This window comes from Carassius carassius, chromosome 23 (assembly GCF_963082965.1).
Source record: "Carassius carassius chromosome 23, fCarCar2.1, whole genome shotgun sequence".
Lineage (NCBI taxonomy): Eukaryota > Metazoa > Chordata > Actinopteri > Cypriniformes > Cyprinidae > Carassius > Carassius carassius.
Window position 1 is genome coordinate 7,501,974 of NC_081777.1, and position 25,197 is coordinate 7,527,170.

At 37.1% G+C, this 25,197-nt stretch overlaps 2 protein-coding genes across 5 annotated transcripts in view; one reads left to right on the plus strand and one right to left on the minus strand.

Moving 5' to 3' along the window:
• LOC132101283 (ventricular zone-expressed PH domain-containing protein) overlaps positions 1-25,197 on the minus strand; it is a 162,642-nt gene that overhangs the window by 99,054 nt on the left and 38,391 nt on the right. For 3 of the 4 annotated variants that reach the window (XM_059506113.1, XM_059506110.1, XM_059506111.1), the window contains exons 5-6: positions 17,028-17,191; positions 13,705-13,914 (exon numbers count right to left, since the gene is read on the minus strand). In XM_059506113.1, coding sequence (XP_059362096.1) covers positions 13,705-13,914; positions 17,028-17,191 — 374 coding nt within the window. The remainder of the gene's footprint in view (positions 1-13,704; positions 13,915-17,027; positions 17,192-25,197) is intronic. The other variant, XM_059506112.1, reaches the window with a different exon arrangement.
• Positions 20,914-25,130, plus strand: LOC132101282 (pentraxin-related protein PTX3-like). The gene is made up of 3 exons (XM_059506109.1): positions 20,914-21,252; positions 22,175-22,753; positions 24,316-25,130. The coding sequence occupies exons 1-3, from the start codon at positions 21,102-21,104 to the stop codon at positions 24,945-24,947; spliced, it is 1,362 nt and encodes a 453-aa protein (XP_059362092.1). The 5' UTR covers positions 20,914-21,101; the 3' UTR covers positions 24,948-25,130.

The following is a 25,197-nucleotide window of genomic DNA, read 5'->3' on the forward strand; positions in this document are numbered from 1 at the left end:
AGCGATGCACTTCAATGAGAATGCTGTCCAGCCACAATTGACAACATCTAAAGGGAAACTTGTGTACAGCTTCTCTTTCCAAAGGCCAAAAAGGGAGGACACACCGTCAAACCAGTAAAAACAGAGCCAACATTTTGTAAGCTTTTCCAAAAAATATTTATTTGAAACAATACTTACAAATGCGCAAATAAAATGAATATTTAAATAAATAAAAAAATAACTTATTATACTTTACAGGCTATGTCATCAACTTGATGAATACTGTTTTTGAAGAGGTTGTTCGTGATCCCCTTCCATATCTGGATGGCATACAGCAGATTCCTGTGCCTCCAGACCTGTCTTCTCAGCATGACAGACCTTCCATGGAAGAAGCCGTTGCCCAGCATGTGTCACGTTTCAGTCAAGGGGTGGTATGAATCCAACATATTGCCCAGTAGCATCAGGAAACTCCCTTCTTATGTGCAGCACTGCCTGCAGAGAGAGAAGGAGAGAGAAAAACATAGTGTTTTTTTTAGTATTTATTTTGTTCACAGGTCATTATGAGTCATGTATGTATGCTGCTGAGTAGACTTATATAATAAATAAATATATATCACGGTAATGAATATGCACAATATTGTTATCGTGGGCACTTCTAAATACCGTGAATAATTATATATTACACACTATTCAGAATTTGGAATGCATTTTAAGAATACTATTCCCATCAACTGTTCAAAATGCACAACACCGCTGTATGCTGCTTGAGAGACTCTGTGGGCTCTGATGTAAACAAGCACGTAAGAGAAGCACATGGGGGAACACGTGAGAGACGCGCAGAATGAAAGCACATTCACTCTCTGACAAAACTGCTAAACTGCAGAAAATGCAGTCCTTACCCTTGAAACACCACAAATAAACCAGCTTCCCTACTTTCAAAAACATATTTAATAATTTTAAATAGCCAATCAGATTTGTGTATTTGCAATGATGTTCATCACAGGGCCAAATACTTAAGTATTATGTCTTAATAGGCTATTTTAATCTGGACTACAACATGACATAGAAATTGTTTGAAAGTGTTTTGATTTTTTTATTGTTAATTTACATGTACATTTACATTAATTTACAATGTACATTAGGGCTTCATTTTTAACATTAGTTAATTCATTAGTTAACATAAACTGCTAATGAAAAATTCTTCTGAACATTCATTCATCTTAGGTATTCCAATATTTAATAACGTGTTGATAAAATCTAAAGTTGCAACTGTATTATTTAATGAGCTAACATGAACTAAAACTTGTATTTTTTAACAAAGATTAATAACTTCTGTAGCAAATGTAGCTATTGCTCATTGTGAATGTTAATGGTGAACTAAAGAGATCTTATTGTAAAGTGATACCTATGGGTCTTCGTTACAAAACTTTTAACTTTATATATTTTTCTGTATTGCTTTATTGTATTTAAATGTTCAGTTATTTTTGTTATAAGAAAAACAGTTTTTTTAATCTTTTATACTGTATTATGAGCACTTTTTTAAAACTAAATTTCAATACCATGATAATACCGTTTACCGTGATAAAAGCCTGAGCAAATAATCGCAACAGGAAAATTTGATACCGGCATATCCTTACTGCTGAGACACAATAAAAGTGTCACATCAATAAGTATCTGTCATTATCGCATTTTTCTTCTTTTATAACATACATCATACAGTATGGCTGTGTAATACATTAAACTCATGATGTAATATGGATGTAACAGAGCCCAATTATTTACACAAAATGTAACAAGTGTGTGAAACTGGCCTTACCTTTCCATGCCCATGGTCATCTCTATATACATTCATTGCATTTTGCAAAGAATACAGTATATATTGTGGCACACAGGTTCAAGGCCAGGATGGTCTATCATGCATGATATTGTATTAGGCACTTTTCTCATTCTTCTTGTGACCTGCAAAAGAAAAAAAAATCATAATGGCACTGTTATTTACAGTAATCTTTCATACTTTGGAAGTAGCAGAAAGCACTCATGTAGGTTGAATACATCTCTATCCCGTGTACTTGTGAAATACCTGTGGTATTTCCCTGCAACATATATTTTCTCTCTCGAGTGCCATGCGTGCACAGTTTCCACAAGTAACTTACACCTGTAAAAAAAGATAGACCTTGTAAGTTTTTGTTATTATTAGACTAAGTCCTAATCACAATAAAGCAGCATAGTAAACATGACATTGACTATATTGAGTGGCTTCTATACTGTACCTTTGTTGGCTAAATAAATCGACTTCAATAGGCTAACTTGTAAATACTTTCCAAACAATACATTCACGCGCTACACAGTTAGCTGTTTTTTGTTCTTGATTCAACGTGAAAAACCTATCATTGTAAAATTATACTGTGACATTATAATTTACATGTTTTTACCATGCTAAAAATAAAATTGTGACTGCTGACGTTATGAGTTAACATGTAAAGTTAATGCTATATGCTAGTTAACGTTTAGGTTGAAGTTCTAAAATTGACGTGACAGTTAAGTTCTTACTGAAAATAAAAAATAAACTTACCACTCTGAAGCATCCATTTCCAATCTTAAAACAACTGGTTGTTCCTCAAAAATTGACATCTTCATCTGAAACATGTACGGTTGAATGCCTAATCTCTCCATTGTCACGCTGGACATCAGGGACCTGTTTGTTGTCACTCTGAGCTACTGTGATGAGCCCGCAGTGAAACAGCGAATCAGAGCAGAACTCCTCATTACTATTCATGACCCTTCCAAATAAGGTAAAAACAGACCATTTCATTCTAGGGCCAATTTCTAGGGTTGAAAATGGACCTGTAAAACCATCTGGACATTTTAAACGCCCTTAAATAAGCCACATACCCTCTATGTAGATATCAGAGACAAATTTAAAATATTATTTCAACACATTCTAGGGCACCTTTAATGATCCACCACCTGCAGCATCCTCACGTGTAATATACTGTAGCCTAATAGCCGGATGTTAACAGACTTGACATAATGACACAAAGACGAACAGCAGCATGCTTGTATTTCCTGTTAAAACCTACCACTACCACTCAAATTAGAAAACATTATTACAAGCTGTGAATCGGGCTAAGGTAAGGAGATTTTTAACCCTTTTTGGTTATGTGCTTGCCCCCCAATTTTTTTTTTAACTGCAGCTTTAATAATTGATATAGAATAACAGAATATTGTGAATATCTAATATTGTTGAAAATTTTGATTAATATACCAAAAACGTTACCGATAGGCAATTTCACTCATTCTGTAAACTAGCCAGACAGAGCTTATAATACCCTCAGGGCCCTCTCATACACCATGCGCAATGCGACGCAAGGCGCAGCGCAAGTGTGTTTGCTAGTTTCAGTCCAGCGCCATTCACATTTTCCCATCCAGCGACATGTAGTTTTATTAGCAAATGCATTTGCGCTAAGTTTTGCGCCCATGGGCGTGCTGGTCTAAAAAAAAGGTGTGTTCAGGCACATTGCTGGCACAATGCTATTTTAAGGAGCTGAAAAAAGACTGTGCCATAGACCAGCTCAAACCTGGCCTAAAGTCTGGCGCAATGTTTTTTCTTAGTTATTTAAAGAGCGTACACGCTGCATATTAAACACAGGTACGCACAGCAGCACACAAACATGCCAAATATAAAAAAATAAAGGATTGCAATGCATACGATTTTTTTTGTAGGCTAAATAAATAAATAAATATATATATTACTCATTAGGAGAATAGGGACAACCCGTTTAGATCATGCGCCCGGGCGCGCCAACTGTTTTTCCGTCGTTAAAATAGCAAAAGTGGATTTGGAGATGCCCTGAGTGAACCTGCGCTGTGCACTTTACAATTTGAGTTTAGATCTTTAAAATAGGGCCCTAAGTGTTCCAGCAACTAGTTTTTGAGGCCAGGGAACATAGTGTCAAGCCACAGAGCATCTCTTAAACTTGAAACCATTGACAGACTTGTGTTCTTAGCTAAAATATTCTAGAAACCCTTGCATAATTAAACCCAGTTGCACAGTGTAAACGTAGTATGTAAATTACATGCACGTTTTGTATCCATTGAAACTTTTTTTTCATATTGTTACATTTACAAATGCTAATAAAAAAAAAAGTGGTCACTAGGCTGGACTTATTTTTTAATAATTATTATCATTTTAATTTGTGTGTTTTTCCTCATTATTTTAACTTTCTTTTTTTATTAACTTGATTATGTAGGCCAGTGGTTTTCAACCTGTGGGCCGCGGTGGTATTGCCGGTGGGCCGCTAATTACTATTAAAATAAATAATAATATTGTTAATATATGTAAAAATGTCTAAGTCATAACATAATAACATCATTTCATATATATAATTAAATAACAAAAAATCTATATTAAACTGTAACTATGCTTCCACTATTCAAGCTCGCTGATTGCTTTTAGAATAAACCACCAATTTATCTTAGGTATTTTTGCTGCATATGCTACAGAACAACAAATTCAAACATGCATAAATGGCTGTCAACATGTTCCCTCCCGACTGCTTGCTTCGCTGACTGTCCACCCATTGCCGAACTCTAGCTGGATCTGATTTTCCCATTTTGTTGAGCAGTGCCAGGCCGAGTTATTTTCTGTTCATTGCCAGTTCATTCAATAAAGACAGTTAACAATCTAGCTTCTGAGTACTAAGTTATTAACCCAACAATAGCGGGGGTCAATTAATTTTTTTGCAGTGGGCCGCACAAACATTGTGTGGGCCGCGAGTTGAAAAAGGTTGGGAACCACTGATGTAGGCTATTTATCCATTTTGCTGCAAGAGAGAGCCCACCCACACACTCTTTTAAATGGCTGTGGTTTGCTGCAGTTGTCGTGTTCTGTAGCTGTGTCACCGCTTGTGTGGACAGACAAATTGCTTTTCTCTGATTTTATTTAATCATTTCAGTTTAGCTTTCCAGTTTAATAGCTTCTAGAAAAAAAAAGCAAAATTTTTTCTGACAAACTTGTTTTTGGAATCTGCTGTAGCATGTTACAAAACACCCCTGGTGATTGTGCCTGAGTCATTATTGCAAATAATCTACTTGATCTTGAGTCATTAGGAGGAAAACAGATGTTACGAATATCACAGTTAGGCAAACCATGCAAAGCCAAATCAAAGCCGACAATTGTGCCATTTACTGGCACAGATATAAAAAAGGCACTTTTCAGAAACATTCACTTGATGCCCCACACTGTGGTTCCCACATGGACTAGCTGCCCTGTTTCAACATTCAGATTGGAGTAAACATCCTCTAATTCTAAGAAATGTCCCAAAAGAATTATACAGAGAGCATGCACAAGAGGCAAGCTTGCATGCTGAACACTAAACCAACAGAATGACACACGCCACTGCAAGAAAGTTCCTAGTTATTCCCTCATAATTCACCTGAGACATACCAGTCATGGAATTAGTCTCTTCTATAACCAAATTATTTTAATGTCCAAAAACCAGGACTTGAAAATGAAAATAAATCAATAAATCAATAAGTTCAATAGGTTCATTCTAAGCAGAATCAATATTTTAAAGTGTCTGTTCCTGCGATCCTCTGTATTTTTACCATTCTGAAACCGGTTTCAGGTTTTTTTTTTTTTGCCTATAATAATAATAATAATAATAATAAAGTAAAGTGTTTTCTTTACTCAAAAAGAAAGAAAAAAAAACATTAAGAGAGACCCGCTGTGCTTAGTCATAGCTAATACAGCATCATCTTTTCTAGATTTTGGCCTAATGTAGGATACTAAACAACAAAAGCAAAAAATTGTAAATGCTTTAAAGACAATAAAGTACTTTTTAAAGATATTTAAAAATGTGTGCAGCATTGTTAAAAAACGCTACTCATATAAAATAGCTTTTTGAGAGGAAAAAAACACAAGTCGACTCCTGCTCTGCACATTTTGTATCTCTCTCTTTACCTGATTCAGATAATCAGCTCATTAGAAGTGAGCTCCGTGCATGAACTGTGTTCCGATTGACATGGTTTCTAAACAGTGTTCATTGCTCTCTACCCGCGAGCAGGGAAAATCTGTTGAAGTTTACTTCACTTTGGAAATTAATTCACAGATTTCCTCTGTGCAATGTCTTCACACAGGGACAGGTGTGACATCATATACCTCAGTAAATAAACACAATTTAAATTCACATCTTGCACACTTCAATGCACTTTAAATGGAACATATACATTCGCTTTGAATTGGAATCATGGCGGAATATCCTGTGATGTCCACTTCGCAGGGCACTTACGTTTGAATAGAACAAACGTCTGAAGCAATAAGAGAAACATACAACATATACAGAGCAGGGGGGCACGAGGACTGGAATTGTGAACCGCTTCTCTAAAGTTTAGGCAATTTAAAGCATTTAGGTTATATAAACGTCAAGCCAAAAACAAACTGAGGTGAAACTGACGCCTAACTCTCATTTGGCACAAACCCAAATGTTTCCATATTCCACAATGTATATCTCGTTTTTGGTCATTTTTATTAAATGAACACGTATATGTAACTGAAGTAGTGCAAAACAAGTACAGAAAGTGCATTCTGTCAACTTTTTTAGTGCATGCAATTCACAATTTACACTGTGCAACAAGGGGGAAATAATTAAAGGGGTCATATGATGCGATTTCAATTATTCCTTTGTCTTTGGAGTGTTACAAGCTCTTAGCGCATGAAGTAGGTCTGTAAAGTTGCAAAGACTAAAGTCTCAAATCCAAAGAGATATTCTTTATCAAAGTTAAGACTCTGCCACACACCCCTAAAACGGCTCATTCTAACACGTCCCCACATGTCTACGTCACTATAAGGAAATGTTAGCGTAATGCCACCCAAATGTTCACACAAAGAAAGAAGGCATGGTTTTAGTAACCGCAGTTAATGTTGAAGCAGCCATGTCAAGGAGATGCTGTGTGTATCTAGGCGAAAACAAGAAGGGGGGAGAGAGAGAGAGAGAGAGAGAAGATCACACAGTGGAGTCAGCTGTCTCAACCGTGGCTTGTGTACTGCAAACACATATGAGCTTCATCACTGTGTCTGTCACGTGACTCTGTTCCCCTTTGGGGCTTGAACTGATGGTAAAACTAAGGGCATTATTAACTGTCTTTACATTTATTTAGAAAGATGAAGCTCAAGATTATGGAAAGGGGCATTAGACGGTTTCATTTAGATCGCTAAACTCCAGCTTGTTTGTTTTTCAGATCATCTGAGGCGACGCTTCCGCAATGAGGAGCAAGCGTTTGCATGCGTATGGTTGCCAGATTGCGTAAAATAGGCAAAACACCAGGAAGAAATTATATCTATGTAACAGCGAAGCTCTGATTCTGAAGTAGCTCTTGATATCTGGCAACCACGCTGATAAAAGCTCGCATAGTAGAGGAGTATAGAGCAGTCCGCAGTAACAGGTGTAAACAGCACTGTGAGGCAGTCGTCACACTGAACACAACAGACTGTACAACGGAGCAGTGTTACTTTTTATATGATTTTTTAGCTGTATTTTATTTTGATGATGAACAGGTTGCTATGTCGCAAAAATAAGTTGTGTCTGTGTGATTGAGGCGAGATATGGTTATACCAAAGCTAGCTGGTTACTATACAGATAGAAGCAAGACATCCATTCAAAACTGTCAAAGAAAACTTCTTTCTGCGGTCTCGTTTTCCTTACCGTGAACTTTGAATTGTATCACAACAAACCGAAACCGAATTTTCTTTATTTCATTTTGTTAATATGTCAATGATTTAAGTGAAATATATTTAGTGTATAGGCCTATATATTCCTTTTTATGTAAGCCTATTGTTTTATTCTGTTTTCTCCATTCACAGAAGCGCTGCAGGTGTGTGTGATCTGTTGAATCCATCTTACACTTTCTCAGATAAACTCCACCTCAACCTACCAATGATGAGTTCACAGCTGAGAATTTCACTCATTGGATGCGTAAGCATCACATTGCAAAGGCCGTATTTCTTGAATTTGTGGTTGGCAGCAAATTTCAAATATTAAATAGAACAATATAATAATGTTATTAATCGTTTACTGGTCATTTCAAGTTTTCTATTCTGTTCAGAAACTATAAAATGTGATTTTGATTCTGGTTTCTGTCAAAATGTAGTTTGTTTCCAATTTTCGTTCCTTGAGCTGTTTCAGAGCCCTGCCAAAAACCTAATATTTAGCTGTGCCCCATTACAAAAAATAAACATGACTTATCATCATTTGGACTCTTTCCTCAGCATGACAGTAGGTCAAATAAAAAATTAAAAAAATCTTAATAGTTACATATTTTTTTTATTTTATTTTGTATTTACGTTTAGACAAAATATATACATACATGATGATTTTTGGCAAGAATATTGTTAACATCATCACTAGCAACACTTTGGAAAGTTTGAGAAATAAACTGTTCTGTCTACTTCATAGATAGTCAAAAACACTCAACAACAAAAAAACCACATTTACAGATGCAGAAATAAATTAGTTGCAGCACTTTGCATAACTAAAATGGATCAAAAGAAAGACAAATAAATCAACTTGTCCTCTCAAAACCAAAGATGTCATCAAACATGCTCTCAAATCATTGCAATCCCTTCACAAACAACACTTAGGAGGACATCTGCAAATAAACAAGTGGAGAGGAGGAAAGTATGCAGCTAAACATTTATTTTTTATGATGTGTTGTATCAAAAAACAACATGTTTTTTTTCCTGTTGTTGAGCAGCTGCAGGGCCAATATGTATGTGTTTTGTGGTGTACATGCAGGTTTAATAGACGTGTCACACATCACCAAAAGGAAATGCGAATAAGGGCCAGGGAGAAATCTGATTAAATTAAACTCTTATAGAAGATGTGAAAATTTCTTCAAGATTTGGTGGGAAAGTAAGGAAAGTATTCAAAACCACAAGTAAAGTACATAATGACCCTTACAAAAAGTACTGTGTCTGTATCTGATGGCAATACCACACTGACCACCACACTATAATTTGGGTGAGTCTTACATAAACTGTGAAGCAATGTCATATTTCACCCTGTAATGAAATTTAAGAAAAAAATACATTTTGGAATATAAATGAAATATGTTTCCTTCTGTCTGGCCCCCAAAAAGACATGTCCGTGGGCCCTTCTCAGTCTTTGGGGCCTATGCAGTTTGTCCCCCTTTACCCCTGGTTGTGACACCCCCTGGCTACTGTCCACCGGACATGAAACAAGAAAAAAACAGTAGCTGAATATATTTACAACATGCAACATATTTACAGTTCGCTTTCAGAATTCAAATAAAAAAACATGTGACTCTAAAAGTAAATGTGGTTGACTACAGTTTATAATGGAGTGGTATAATTAACTTCTTTGATGCTTTTTTTTTACATTCTTGAATTTTCACAAAAATGTACATGCTAAATCAACTAAATCCAGCCTATTTTCCTCTTTAACTACACAATTTATTTTTCCCAGAAGGAGCAGGAACACTTTGAGAAATGCAGATTCACAGCATGTGGTGCTACGCAGAGAAAACGGTGCAATTTGGCACCCAGTAGTCTGATCTATTCTCCACGGTGGTTGAGCATGTGTGTGCGCATGTGTTTGTTTTTGTGTGAAATGTTCAGTGGCTCACGTTTCAGAGACGCCTTTCAAAAACCATGTCAACACTTCTTTTTGGAACTTTTTATTCTGCTGTCTCCTTTAATTGTTCCTCCGCAAATATGAAAGGAAGAAACAACTTTTTCAGCATTCTGTAATTTGGCACATGCACATGTGACTGTTTAACAAGCCAACACAGTCTCACAAAGCTTTGTGAATGCAGGGAAGGCAGCCACATGAAGCCAGTTTAGTAAAAAATGGCATTGGCCATTTCCTCAACAGACCTAACCAGAAATCTTACAGTATATATACACATTTGTCAAGTCTACATACCCATTACAGCATCTATAAAATAGTTTTCACTAGGTTTGTGATTGGTTTTGGAAGATTATTTCATTCTTTCAGAGCTACATCATGGTTGTACAGAAGTAAAAACTAAAGATGGTTCCATATTTCCTTGATTATTTTGCTGCTAGGGCATATGGGAGCTCTGAGTAGGTCCACTCAGTAAGTAACTGGATTTGAACCTCCTTCAGCTCGTGCCATTTTATCTCCACATGGCCTTGATCGCAACTGGTCAGACCGTACTTCATCTCCAAAGCAAACACAATAGATAACATTGAAAAACTTCCAAGTACGCTGCAGGTATCACTTCACCAAACAGATAGAGAGGGAAAGGAAGAATGCTAGAGCTTTCTCTCCACACTACTGAAGACGCGTTACAGTAAAATTATTTTTCATTCTTCGGCACAGCAAGCAGGTTAAGAACACCTTAGGGATGAGCAAAGCTTAATAATGCTCACACATACTGAACTATGTCAACACTTCCAGGACACAAGAGTGAGGAGAGCCTTTAGTGACTAAAGTTCTGCTAACAAATACTGAAGTAGCTGAGAGTGGAACGAAAGCATATTTTAGCTGGGGGAGGTAAAGAAAAATTAACTAGATTTTACAGTTTCTGAGGAAAATGTGAATGGTGTTTGCTAATGCAATAGTCACCTTGCATAAATTACCAGGGTGCTGAAGGTGGTTGCTAAAACCCTGGATAATGTGTTGTGAAATTAGACGATATAGGATTTAACCCTCTGGAGCCGATTAATGATGAGTCATTTTCTCCTGATAACCCTGAAAAGAACTTAAATTACACTTTCAGTTTTAATCGTACAGATAAGAGCAATACATCAATCGAATCTGTAAAGGGTTTACTTTTTTTGTATACAGACATAATAACAACAAAACTTTGTGCACTTATAAAATAAAGATAACAAACAAGGTGTGCTGTCTGCAGCCTTTGTCTGCGCTGATCTTCATTTACAAACACGTCATTAAAATGAACTGTAACTCCGTGAATACTCAACGAAGAGACATGAGAGATATATCTATAGAAAGCTTGACATGTCTACATGCTGCCGAAAACAGATATTCTGTGATAAAGTAATTCATATGAAAACAACGCGATGTCCGTTTTTCACGTCTCCCTTCTTTATCTTCTAATGAGACCACGCCCCCCCGCGCTGAACGCGTTATTGAGATTATAATGCTTCACTGAAGCGCGTGGATTGAATTCACCCATACACCAGAAAACAATGCAGAGAGACTGTTCAAGTTTTTTATTCTACTGTTTGCTTCGCGATGAGAGGAATAAGACATAATTCACCCCAAAAAGATGTGATGTGATTTGGATTTCCTCAGAAAAAAAGAATGAAGCACTTTATTCAGCAGAGATCATAAACATGAGTAAGTCTCTTTTTATTTATTTATATACTTGTACTAGTTTTCACATAACGTGTAAACATTTTACTAGACTTTTTCCAAAGACTTTTTCCAAACTATAATTCCTGACTAAATGTATAATCAAGTGAAATATTATGAAGTTTCAATAACAATATACAATACTATACCATTCAAAAGCTTGATGTAAATAATATAAATGTAACAAATAAAGATAACTGTAACAAATGTAACAAACAATGCTGTTCTTTCAATTTATCCTACCTAAAAAACCTGAAAAATATTCTCAGCTCTTTTCAACTTTAATAATAATAATAATAATGATGATAATAACAATAAATGTTTTTTGTAGAAAATCAGATTGTTAAAAGGATTTCGATTGTGTGACTGGAGTAATAATGCAAAAAATTTAGTTTGAAAGTCAGCTTTGATTGTTCCTAATAAACTGTTTAACTGCACTCCCAAGTGGATAATAAATTATGTTGTGGGATAATTAAATATATTCTAAATAAACTACAAACATAAAAATCTATAGATTTATTTTGTTCTCACATTCTTTCTTGTAACTCCTCCCTCTCAGTGGCACAGATGACTTAGAGGCTCATTATGCAGCTCATTATGCAGGCCTTTGTCTTCTCAGGTGTAAATCACAATGATATTCATGATAGTTGACGCCTACTCGCATATGACTTTTACCAACAAAAAGTGTCTTAGAAAATTTAAATCAATATATTGTTTTCTGTGAGTGAGTAAACAAGATGATTTTCACATCATTTAGAAAGAAAAATTCTAGGCTACAAGCTCCAGTTCTCAAAAGACCCGGGAACCATTGTTCTTTATGTGTTTTTTTGCCTTATTCAAGTGATTTACAATTTTTAGTTTTTCACTAACCACGCATAAACATTTTTTTTTCTCAAAAACACAAGCATGTACATACATGCTGCTCACATATTATTATAGCACAGTTTGTGCTGATTACAGTGAGATTATACTTTAGCCATTTAGATATTTATAAGAAACTGAAAAAAGCAGTAATGTCAGAGCATGACAAAACTTCTCCAGGCCCCAAAAATACCCTCTAACATGATGGAATAGCTCTGATAATAATGCAAAAACTCTGGAACAAACAGTCCAGGATGCCAATACACTAACACAAAGAAACCACGGGATCCACACATGAACACACACACAAACATAGGGATTCATGTTCCTCATTCATCTTAAATCTTCACCGCCTGCTACAATAACCGTAATGTTGCCCAGATCTGCTTTGGGATCCCCCATGAAGAAACCAGGAAAAAAGCACTGCATGGCTGTTTCAGCTATAACTTCAATTCCAACAGAAATGTGAAGAGTGTCACGTCCAATAAAGATCACAGCAGTTTTAACATGCTACAACTCCTCTATGTTGTCTACTTTAACCCCTAAAGCAACACCATTACAGTCATCAAAGTACCACTAGTGTAACATTTTCACCCCTATCAACAATAATTCTCACAGTGATTACTGTCAAACTTCCAAGGTTCCTGTTGGCACGCATATAACCTACATCCCTGAGCTTTGATAAGTACTGAGATAGTTCTCTTCAGCAGAAAACTTTCTGCAATACATTGTACAGCCAGCCAGTCAGTGAAGCAAAATAAATAAACTGTTATGCAATGTTAACAAAATAATACATTCATTCAAACTATTGTATTATGTGAGAAGAAAAAGCCCTGCCAGGGCTACAAGTGGCATGAAACTTTGACATTTTAACAATGAGATAAGAAGGAGATAAGAAGCTATTACTGCAAAGGGTTGTGGGTAGTGTGTCATCGCATATGCTGGAAAATGCATTCTGAATGCAGTATTTTTAGTAGTGGTCTAAGTAAACATGAACTAGACGTGATTCAGAATCTCACGCACTGAGCACTACATTTTCAAAAGTGTATTCAATAGTTTGTTGCTAAGTTTTACACATTAATTAAATGAACAGTATTTTTGTGAAGAGTCCTTTGAATAGTACACATGGTAAAACAATTCAATGTATCACTAAATCTTTTTTTTTTTTTTTTGGTTAGACAGGTAAGGGAATTAATTATTGTGCAGAGTTAAAAAGCACTTGTATCAGTGTAATTACAAAACAAAAGAAAAAAACAATTCAGAGACAATTCAATAGTAGAGTGCCGACTATCTTTGAGGTATCGGCACAAACATTTAGAAAAGTTATGCATGTATAGACCTACTGAATGCCACTTTAAAATGAAGTACAATAGGTCATAATTGTTTAGTATTAAAGCACTGGATCTGTCTAATGAATCTTGGGACATACAGTATGACCAAGCACATTAAGTGTTCAACCAGCTGGATTTGAAGCATCAACATATATTGTGAAGTATATGCCCACCTCACTACTCAGACCCACTGCTCCATGGATCTTAGCGATGTGTCCCAGGAACCAAGGGTTCTTCTGACCCACATTTCTTAGCCTGGACAGGAAGGGAACGAGAGAGGCGGGGCTTGCCTGAGCCACGTTCACCAACACACCCAAAGCAGTGTCACCTAGATCACTGTCACTGACATAACCGATCAATGATGGCACCAAAGACGACAATACCTGAGGAAACAAAAAGATAAGGCCAAACTTAACGCTTATAACGCATTCAAAATCTGAATGGAAATATATACTGTATATATAATTAAACCTAAGAACATTACTGGCATTAACCCCATTGGACTGAATGACTTTGACTTTATAACTCATGATTGCTCAAAAACAGTCCAAATTTATAAAACCTACATATCAAAACAATATAAGTATCAAACAAAATAAATTCATTTTACTTGCATAAACTTTCACTTTCAAATGAAAAAAGTGACACATTTTAAATGCTGCAATGGTCAATAGGTGTTCGTGTTCATGTTTACCAACTCCCAAAAGTGTGAGATATGTTAGATATATTTTACAAATGTTTCTTACACTCATTTAATTTCATAGATAATATAACAAAAAGTATTTTTGACACCGAATGGTACTACAAACATACTGCATTTTATCATGCAGCCCTAATACATACCCAGGTCTAAAATGACCCTAACACAATTTTTTTTTACACTTGTTATATCTCTTACCAAAAACGAATTCTAGAATGAAGAAGTAATAAATAAATGTTTTGAGGGTATTAAAGTGATAGTTCACTTGCTATCTATGGGAGGGACAGAGAACTCTCGGAATTCATCAAAAATATCTTCATTTGTGTTCCGAAAATGAACAAAGGACTTACGGGTTTGGAACAACATGAGGGTGAGTAATTGATGATAGTATTTTCATCTTTGGGTGAACTATCCCTTTAAAGCACTTCTACAGTTCTCTGTGAGGGCACATAAGGACATGCTATCTGGCCTCTTAACAGTCAGGGTGTAATAAAAATAGTAAAATCACCACAAACACACTCATTTGGTCCTGAACATTTCTTTCATCAGAGGTCCCTTAAGGTTGTTATCGTGCTGTGTGAAGAACCGCAGCACTCTGGTTGGTTGATTTCAGTGCCACCCACTCATTAACCAGAGCCTGAGGTTCCTATATGAGTTTGCAGAGAAAAACTAGAGAAGATAGTAACAGGAGAAAAAATGTGGAACAGAAGGAAAGTCCCAATCATCCTCCTGCTATGGACAGTTTTTCTAGATTTATCTGTCTATCTGTTATAGCAGGCAGTGGTGACCTTAAAAAAGAACAGTGACTCACAGAAGAAATATAGATCATCAGTTAAATCTTGTGCTGGTTGAAATTCATGTCTGAAAAACTGCATTGACTAATAGAGGCAGATGAGCCACATGGGTTACATGATCTCTTTTCTCCAGCATAAAATGAATCCAACTACAGCACATCCTTTTAGCAAGGATTTGCTTAATCCTCTCATTTTTCTTTCTGAAACACTTCACCTTTGAATTAGAAGTGGTTGAGAGGACAAAGAGAGAATCTGGTGAAGCTGGGAGGGCAGCAGACAGGACGTCCTGTCAGAAGCAGGATTCCCAGCCTCTGTCAGGATGTGAAAACCACTGACTAATCATAATTAATCCCGTTTGCTCCCAAATCGCTGTATAAACAAGCAGCAATGGGATAGAGAGAGTCTGGGGTATCTCCTCTCCCACATGATTTCTGATTTACTATAAAAGGAAGGTACTGATGTTCTAGTCTATTTGTTTGTCAATCCATCCATTTCCAAAGAAAACCTATTATGAATTTCTATGCTAGTCTATGCTGTCAGGTTCTGGTTCAGGTGTTGTTCAAGTTGGCAGACTGGTATAGTCACAACGCTCATCAACGGATCCTAGCAGGTGAAGCTGAAATATGACCAACGACAAGTATTGTTGGTTATGCCAGATAAAATACACTGTGTAATATTTAACATCTGCATGAATGCAAATAAATAAATAAATAAATATTCAAAGTATATGCACATTGATTCTAAACGTAATGTTAAAATAAAGGGGTTGAAATAAAGTTTTAGTAAAAAATAAAAATATTTTTCTCCTCTATTACCATATTTCAGATTAGTGATCAAATTAAATAATCAGCCATTAAAAATCCCACTTTTTTAAAGGGGTCCTATTATACTTCAATGTCTTTTGTTTTGGGGGTGCACTAGAACAGGCTCTCACACTAGGTTGTTTAAAAAACACACTATTTTCACATATTTTACATTATTACAACACCTCTCTCCCCAGTCTGGCATGAACGGCTCGAATAGTTCCTGTACCAAATGAAGGCCACCTTCTGAAATAGAAATCAGATCAATTTGAGTGCGATTTAAACCCGGATGATTGTAACCACTCAAAATTAATCTGCCTTGGGAAAGCTAGTGTGTCTTCGACATGAGTTTTAACACTCGTTGCCTTCTCCAGTGCAGCAACAGGTCCCGTCTCATTCATCACCAATCCCGGAAAATATGCATTGTAGTCTAAATAAGTGGTTTGTTGTAGATTGTAAAGAGTGATTTCTGTTAAATAAAATATTTACTTGTGAATTGGACTTTGCGCTTTGTAACTTTGTAGATCTTTTTATGCTCAAACAGCAAGATCAGCAAGATTATATTTCATTAAATATAAATGAAAGGAAATGACAACAGATAGGCTACATTACCGTAAAATAATGCCTCATTATCTTTCCTTATCTTACTACTATCCAGGCATCCAGTGTGTTCACTGATGAGAAGACTGATATGCATGTGCTTATTCCCCAATGCAAAATTAACTCCTTATGACTAAGGCATTCTTCTGACTCCACACATCTGCTATTTGCCAGCAGGCTACCCCTCAATCCCCCTTAAATCTTTTCAAAATGTAAAAAAAACAGATGACTGGTTCTGTTTTTGCCAAAAGTGTGGTTTCCCCTTGTCTTTTCCTGTAAAAAGGGGGGGGGGGGTGACAAGCAGCCTAGGATGTGTTTTCTGATATTTCCCCATCAGTTTGGCGGATGCTCAACTATGGTATCGCTAGAGGTGTCAACCATCAAACTGTTTTACCATTTTTGACCTTGTACTGCAGCTGTCTGCTTTAAAATGAATGCTAAATCACTCAATTCCTACTCATTTATTTATCCACCCCTCCAATCCCTTGGTGACATTCAAATAATTTTTCAGTTGCCCAGAATAACTCACCTTGACCAGCCTTCATCCTCAAACACCACGTTTATTCTTTTGCTCACTCATTTGTCTCTCTTTCACTCACCAGGGGGTGAAGGTCAGAGATCATCTGCAGTAGTCTGAGCAGGTGCTGTCTGTTGGCCTGGTCCAACCGGGACATCATCGCCGTCAGCTCACGGACGTGTTGATGGATGGGCTCTGGTTGTCGAGGATACACAGATGGCAGCACTCTCAACAGCATTGCATTTCCTATCAAAACCAATAATTAATCACTACAGCACACTGTTCTTATGGAAAAATGACCATCGTGGCCATAATTTATGCAAAAATACCATAGTTATTGTTAGTAAAGTTCACACACATACAAGAAATTATGCACTGAACCTCCAGCAGAGTCCAAAAAATTTAGACTATTGTGAAAATGTGCATGTCATTTCCCCTGAAAAACTGAGTGAGGGCTGATTCATTATTTAAGCCCTTTTCTTGATAAATGCACTGTTGTTGTTGTTGTTATATGGATTTTATTGTCATTTGTTTCCTCATTAATTTTGTTGAAAATGTCAGGCCTTGCTGTTTTAGCTCACACACATATGGCAAAAATGACCCCACAGAGTAAAAAGACTTAAAAGTAAAATTCAAAGTCTTGATTTGTACTAAAAGAACAGAAAGACTTGGAATAGGTAGGTAACTTTAGGTCATTTAAAAGCCATTCTTCATCTGGAAACAATCTATAACTTGGTGAATCTGAACACAAGAAAGGTCTTGGTTTGCAATTTGAGGAGCTCCATGAAATAAGTGTAGGAACAGGAAGTGAAAAGACACCATGATGCTAGATCATGGAGTAGAGGGGCAAATGGATGGCACCAGTACCAATAAAATCATAGCAGAAGGTTTCAAGTACCAGTCAGTAACCTCTGACGTGTGACAGTTATGACATGAAAAAAATCTATTTGAAAAAATAAATCAGATTTGCAGGCTGTGAAAAACAATCATGTAAAACAAAATTTGCAATAGCCTTTTTAAGCAAAGACTAGCAAAAATGGCACTTCATCATAAACAAAAAAATATGGTAGGAAACTCCCACCCAACATCAACAACAAATCTAATCTCTGCTCTGGCAAACCATCTAAGTCAGGGCGGTCGGTTAACGGACATAATTCTGAAAACGAGATGTTTCGTCTGGCTCAGGGGGGACATTTAGGTTGCAAAAGACCTGCCCACCTGTTTCTACACACAGCGGGGGATATTAATGAAGGATTAGTGTCATACATAATCTTTCATAATGAGACAGCTGGGGAAACGTTGCTGGCCCTAGACAGTTCACTGGAAATATCGACATACACTTTCAAAGACCACAAGAGATAAGCAATTTAATCTTTGCCAGGTGTTTTGGCAGAAGGTATCTTTACAGTTTTAGATACATTTCAACCACTAACGAGTATAACTAAAAGCAAGAAACCAAAAGTTATAGCCGTTTCCCTCAAGTTTTTTTTACATCCATATGTATGTGATTTTTGATTTTCCAGCCATATGAGCAGAGGTTGTGCTAAAAAAAGAAAAACAGCCTATCTGACAATATGTTAATATTATCGTCTGATGCACAGTAGATTAATATAGTTTTTCTTAATAGTTTTATTGATATATAATATAAAAAGACATTACAGTACATTATTGTGGCAGACAAGTAAGTTATTTGATATATATATTATTATATATTAAATGTTGGGTTTTTTTTAATTCCATATCATCAAATAAGATCCTTTTTTTTTTTTACGGACTAAAGATTAACCAAATAACCCCAAGTCAGGATCCTTCTTAAAAAACAATCAATTCTAAAAAGGACGATTTAGACCACCTCACAGCTGTTTTTAACTGTATAATTCTTGTCTGCACAGCATCTACTATAAATGTTTCATTGCATCTAGGCTGAAATATTCCATTAAATCAGCCATAAAACATTTGGTTCAGTACAACAGATAACAATGTGCACTCTTATGTACAATAAATTACAAAAATGGATTTCAAGGGAATGATAAATACACAGGTGTTCATTTTAATATTTCCTTCCTGCTCAGCCCACATTTTGGGTGGTAGGTGTGAGGTTGTCATGGATTATACTGTGCATTTTAAAACTAGATTAGAGGACTTCATTGTCCGAGCTTTGCCGTCAATTATGGTGTAGGTTCTGTTAGAATTTCATGATCAGCACTTTTCATTCCAAGGTGGCAGACTGATGGCATTAGCCAAAGCTGACCTTCCACTGTGTTCCCTTCAGACAACGAGACCAGTCATTCACATTTGTACTGTCCAGTAACCCTGGCGCGAGTTCACATTCAGATACGCCTCCATATTTTTTGCACCGGGGAACAAGAAGTAGACGTTCTCAGAAGGGAACAACATTAATGTGGAAAATCAAACACTGTGGGGTATGATCTTCATCAGATAACATCATGCAGAACAGAGAATATGTTGAAAAGTAAAATTCTGTTAATGGACTAATGATTAATGTAAAGCTCACATTCTGGAAAATCTGTTGCAGTTAAAGTCATGTTGTGTTGCAAACATATTAATGTCGACCTCACGAGTCTAAACTTGTTTACAAGTTTAGAAGGCATCAAATCATTTGCAGTTGGCCGAGTCATTGTTTCTGAGTAAATGTGCACGACTGTGAAAGTGGCGCCTGTGATTTACACCAAAATAACAGCACATTTCTATGACTCAAACCCCAGTACCCATAGAAAAAAAACAAATTCTGAGTCATTCTGACAAGCATGTTTTCTTTATGATATATCAGCCGTAATAATCAGGACCCATTATTTCGAATTTCTAATTATTTTAAAAAGCATTATTCATTAATAAGTTGAAATAAGATAAATAAATGCGACTTATAGTCCAGTGCGACTTATAGTCCGAAAAATACGGTATAACAATTTCAATTAATGGTGGCAACAAGATCTTACTTGCTAGTAACTGTTGCTAGATGTGTTTCTGTCGCTGGATGCCCTTCCTATTGAAAAAAACAGCATATGCTGGTTAGGTATGTTTTGAAGCATAGCAGCTGGTTTGAGCTGGTTTATGTGCTGGTCCTAAGATGGGGTGCAGCTTTCTCAAAAGCAACAATGGTCGCAAATTATGTCATTACCAATAGAGTTCAATGGAATTAACAACCACAGTTAGCTAAGATGTTTTTGGGAAATTCACCCCAGGTTATCTCCTGCTCGAGATCAGCTCATAACCAGTTTAAACCAGATCATGACCAACTACGGACCATCTTAAATCAGCTCAAACCAGCTGCCATGCTTCAAAACATTCCTAACCAGCATGTTTTTTTAAAAGGGCTGACATCATTGGTAAGCTTAACATGCCCTAGCTTTTAAAAATCTGATTACAAATGAGATGCACTGCAGGTAAAGACAAGAGATTCTGTCTCACAAGAGCTGGATCCTATGCTCAACTGTCTACACTTGTTGTGGTTCAGTAGTTACTAGTAGTATTCGATCTTTGTTAAAAAATGCTCAACTTCATCAGAAATATGACTATGAAATTAAGAGCTGAGAAGGCCTAAAGATTAAGATACAAGTTAGATGAAGGAAGAGGGGTCACAGGAAATAATCTGAATAGACATTAAGTGTCAAGGTTAAAGCTAGGAGTTCAATTTCGAATTTTGGATAGAGATTACAGGTCAGATCAGTGTTCTTGAATAATATTCATCCATTCATTTCCCTCTGATTGTAGGAGTAAGTTACAGTAAGGTATTAGGTATTACAGAAATTCCTTTGACATTTCCAAGCCACTATTTCAAAATTCACTGGTACATTCCCTTTCAAGGTTTCAATTTATACCTCTTTCCCAACATCCTCCCCCAATCTCTCTCTCTCTTTTGCAGGAGCAGTACAACAATTTGCCTACCCATACCTCCAACGAAGACTTTCTCACTGGAGCTAACTCTCTCTCCCACCACCTCTTTCTCTCTCTCTTTCTGTGAGCAATGTTTATATAGACCACAGAGCTCCTCTATCAGACTCAGTTCCCTTTCAGCTGCAGTTCACCAAACAAGCAGGAGTCCAGCCAACCGATTGCTCAGCATCTAACAAGGAAGACCACCAGAGAAAAAAAGAGACAATTATACACAAACACTGAGCCTTGTTCATACTCAAACATGGCCAGCATGTGCAAGTGGACATTCCTCCAGGCCATGTGTCTGGTGGTTTCATTGTCCATGGCAGTAACTGAGAATTATGAGGATGATATTGATGTGAACTTTGTACCCAATTATTTGAACGAGATAACTGAGGAGGACCAGATGGAAGGTGAGTAACCAATAAAAATCAATCAATAAGTATGTAAATTAATATTCCGTTGTGATCAGTACTGTTAGCTGTGAGTTACGTGCTGTAAATAAACTGTCAGCATGTGTGTAAAAATGTCTTTCAGAGAGGTGTTACATTAGCAAGGGAAAAGACAAAGAAATACAAACAATTTAACTCACTGGGATCATGTGTATAAACATTTGTGAATGCGGGAATATTTGTTGCAGTGTAACAGAATTTATGTGATATGACATAAATAAACATTTGTTTGTTGAAGAGGTTATTCTATGATTGTGTCTTGTCATTGGAATATACTGAATGCCTCTGACAACAGGGGGAAAAATAGAAGGAAAAAGAAATAGAATTAAGCAGATAATAAAAAAAAAAACTGATTCATTTTTATTAACCATTTTGATTAAAAGAAAAAAAAACCTAAACAAAATAAACAAACTTTACCATTTATAGGTTTAATTTAAATCAAAAGAGATGATCATTATTTTTAAATTGAGTATTCTACCTTATAAGTGAAAATGTCCTTATTAACGACCCTAGATATGTGTCAGGGTGTTCAAAATATTTTAATCATGTGAAGAAACAGATTTTGCATTTCTGTTTTCTGGGATCCTCCCATTGTTGCAAAAAACTGAAAAAAGCTATTCTTTGGTTGAGTTAAATCAAACATTTATTTTTTCTGAATTCTATACGAGTTTTCCAGATCTAAATATTTAATCAGCTACAAATTGACTTGCACTTTTTTATATAGTTCACAGAGTTCCATAGAACCATGACACACTCTCCGCTGCTAACACTTCAAGCTCAATGGTGTCACTTTAAGTACATATAAAAACCATGTCCTCTAAACTCATGTTCTCTTTCTCTTTCTACATTCCTCTCCTTTCCTTTCCCTTGATTTCTCTCTCAGGGGAGACCCCCACACCTTCCCCTGAACCCTGCAAAGGCTCAGTCTTCACTAAGTGGGATAAGCTCTTTACAATGCTGGAAAATTCCCAAATGAAAGAGAACATGCTCCTGCAGTATGCCGATGATATCATCAAGGTGGAGCTGCAGAGTCTGAGAGAAGAGATGTTACAGTTTGTGGCACAGTACGGTGGCTCTTGTGCATCTGCGGTTGAGAGCTCGGTTCGACGGGCTGGGATTCAAACAGAGACGCGTCTGCAGAACGCGTTAGACCGTGTCCGAGAAGTCTCAGCTGATCAGTCCGCACAACATGATGCAACCCTTCAGCAGCTACTGGCTGCTAGCGTAAACCAGACTACACGACTGGAGCGACTAGAGAACGAATGCTTGAAATTGGGGGAAAGAGGTCAGGCCTCCCAAGCCAAGAGCGTCCAGACCCGACATCTCATGCAAGAAGTGACAGAGACAGAGAATGGAGGTAGGCTGGAGAAGACTTTAGCAGGCATCTCCAGTGAGCTGCAAACCATCCGGGAACAGCTGACCCTTTACACCAAATCAGTCTTTGCAAACAGCTTTCCATCAGGTGAGACATCCAAGTTATAGAAGCAAAATTAGTCAATATTTATACCACTTTATTGAGAGGAGCTTAGAGCAAAAAAGAGGATGGAGAGTCAACATGGGTATACTGGAATTCAAACTGGAATCAAACCTCAGAGTTTTTAACTATGTGCAAGAAATGGCTCAGATAATAGACCACACTGTGTATAGAAAAGTTAAAATGCACATGTAGATTTATGCCATAGGACCTAAACAAAACATCCAATTCCTGCACCAATTCCATTGCAAGTTTTTTGCTTTATATGAGTTAATCTTCTGAGGTCAATTTGGATAGGATTAAAAGAGACTGCCCAAGTGATGTACATTGGTGCTGTACATTTTGAGCCGTAAATCTAAGATTAATGCGAACAACATGATAAGATCAAATCACTAGCCAACTGAGCTGACACAAAGCACTTGTGTCAGCTCATACGCAACTACATACGACCTCTGAGCAGACCACCATCACCCCAAGTTAGGAGGTTGATACCCTCAAAATCTGATAAATGTTTAACCCCCTAAGATATTCCCCAAGCTCCTACTGAGTTTCGGAAACAAACTTTGTTCGCATCACCTTGTCAGTAAGCCGGATATAGTTTCTAGTCAGCTTAAGCTAAAAATTATTTCATCTGAGAATGCCCATGCCTTCTGCATTAAATAGCTTTGTAGAGGTAGAGTAAATGAAAGACAGAGGGAGGTATAATTTTGAACAGCTATGCAGGGCGACCACACCAAAGCATCCAGGGGGGAAAACAGAACCAGATGAGACTGTTTAGAAAATGACTTAGCTTATCTCCATTCTCCCACAGCAGGAAACCCAAGACAAATGTAATGAAAATATTGTAAGCTACAGTAGGATAGGAGAGCCATGGCCTGTCATAGCAAAGCAATCACCCATAGGAGAGAGAATGTACCAATCCCATTAACCAAGCCCTCTACAATCCTTTTCCATTTTACAAGCCTTCCACTGTAATTAAGTTTCTTCTGGTTGAAGCTCCTCTCAATGGTTATGCCGGCTAATCATGCACAAAATATATCACCATCCATATATTTAATGTGCTCATGCAATCATGAACTTATAATAGACAACTCCACAGGGGCGATCATTGTTGGGTTATCCCTGATCATTTAGCAGTGTATAAATACTAAAAGCAAAAGAAAAAGAAGTCTCTTGATCTTTGACGCTCTTTGGGAGGCTCAGCAGGAACAAATCCTGGACAGGATTCACAATGACTAAATGTTTACAATGTAACTCATTACTTGGAGAACCCCCATTAAAATATAAAGGATGCGCGGAGGATAACATCACAAAACATTTTTATTATTTACACTTTGTGTTGAGCCCTCCTCAAAAGATTTTTGTGAAGTATAGACGGATAAAATCATAAGCCTTCAGTGATGCAATGGGTTGAGTGATGTAGTGGTTCTCCCGCTGAAATAAATAGGGTAACAGACATCATAACAGATCAGTTCTATTCCTTCTAACAGGGATAATCAAAGTTTGTTTACACTCTCCCTTTACTTCTCTCAATTCCTCTTCCTTTCCAGGCTGTGACACTGGGCTGCTCTTCCCCGCACGTTCATCTACAGCACATGCTGAAGTCTCACCCAAGACACCCTTTCAGACCAATGCCGTTACAATTTGCCTGTGGGTAAAACCAACTCAGGTACTCAACAAGACCATCCTCTTCTCGTACAGTACAACTGGCAATGCCTACGAACTCCAATTGGTGTTGAATGGACGGAGTGTCTTTTTTACCGTCGATGGTGAAACCCATTTGGTGCAAGCTTTAGGGGCAGCTCAAGAGGGTCATTGGGTGCACATTTGTGCAGTCTGGAGTTCACAGCAGGGCTTGGCTTCACTGTGGGTGAATGGTCAACAAGCTGCAAGCTCTCCCGGAGTGGCCGAAGGTCATGAGTTACGCAGCAAAGGAAGCATACTATTGGGGCAAGAGTATGGACGTTTCTTCAGGCATCTTAGTATCCCAGACACATTTGATGCGGAACTTGCCTTCACAGGAAAGATGACTGGAGTGAACATGTGGGACCGTGTTTTGGATTCAAAAGAGATATCTCAGCAAGCGCGGCTGGATGGGAGTGGTTGTGGTATCCGTGGTAATGTGGTGGCATGGGGCGTTTCTGACATTGAGCCAAAAGGGGGTGTCAAGTTAATATACTAAATTTCTCTATCTTCTTAACCACCTGAGCCCTGTATACAAATCAGCTGAGCTCCTACAAGCACATATTAAGAACCTGCTTAGCTACACCTGCACAAAACAATAATTATCCTCTCAGTAAATGTGCAAAAAATGCTCTCTCATAGGGAAAATGTGATTTAGCAAGTTACAATAGTTAAACTGCTGCCATTGGAGGGACATTATATCATATATATTTTATCATTATTATTACAAACTGTTCTGTTTTACAAGA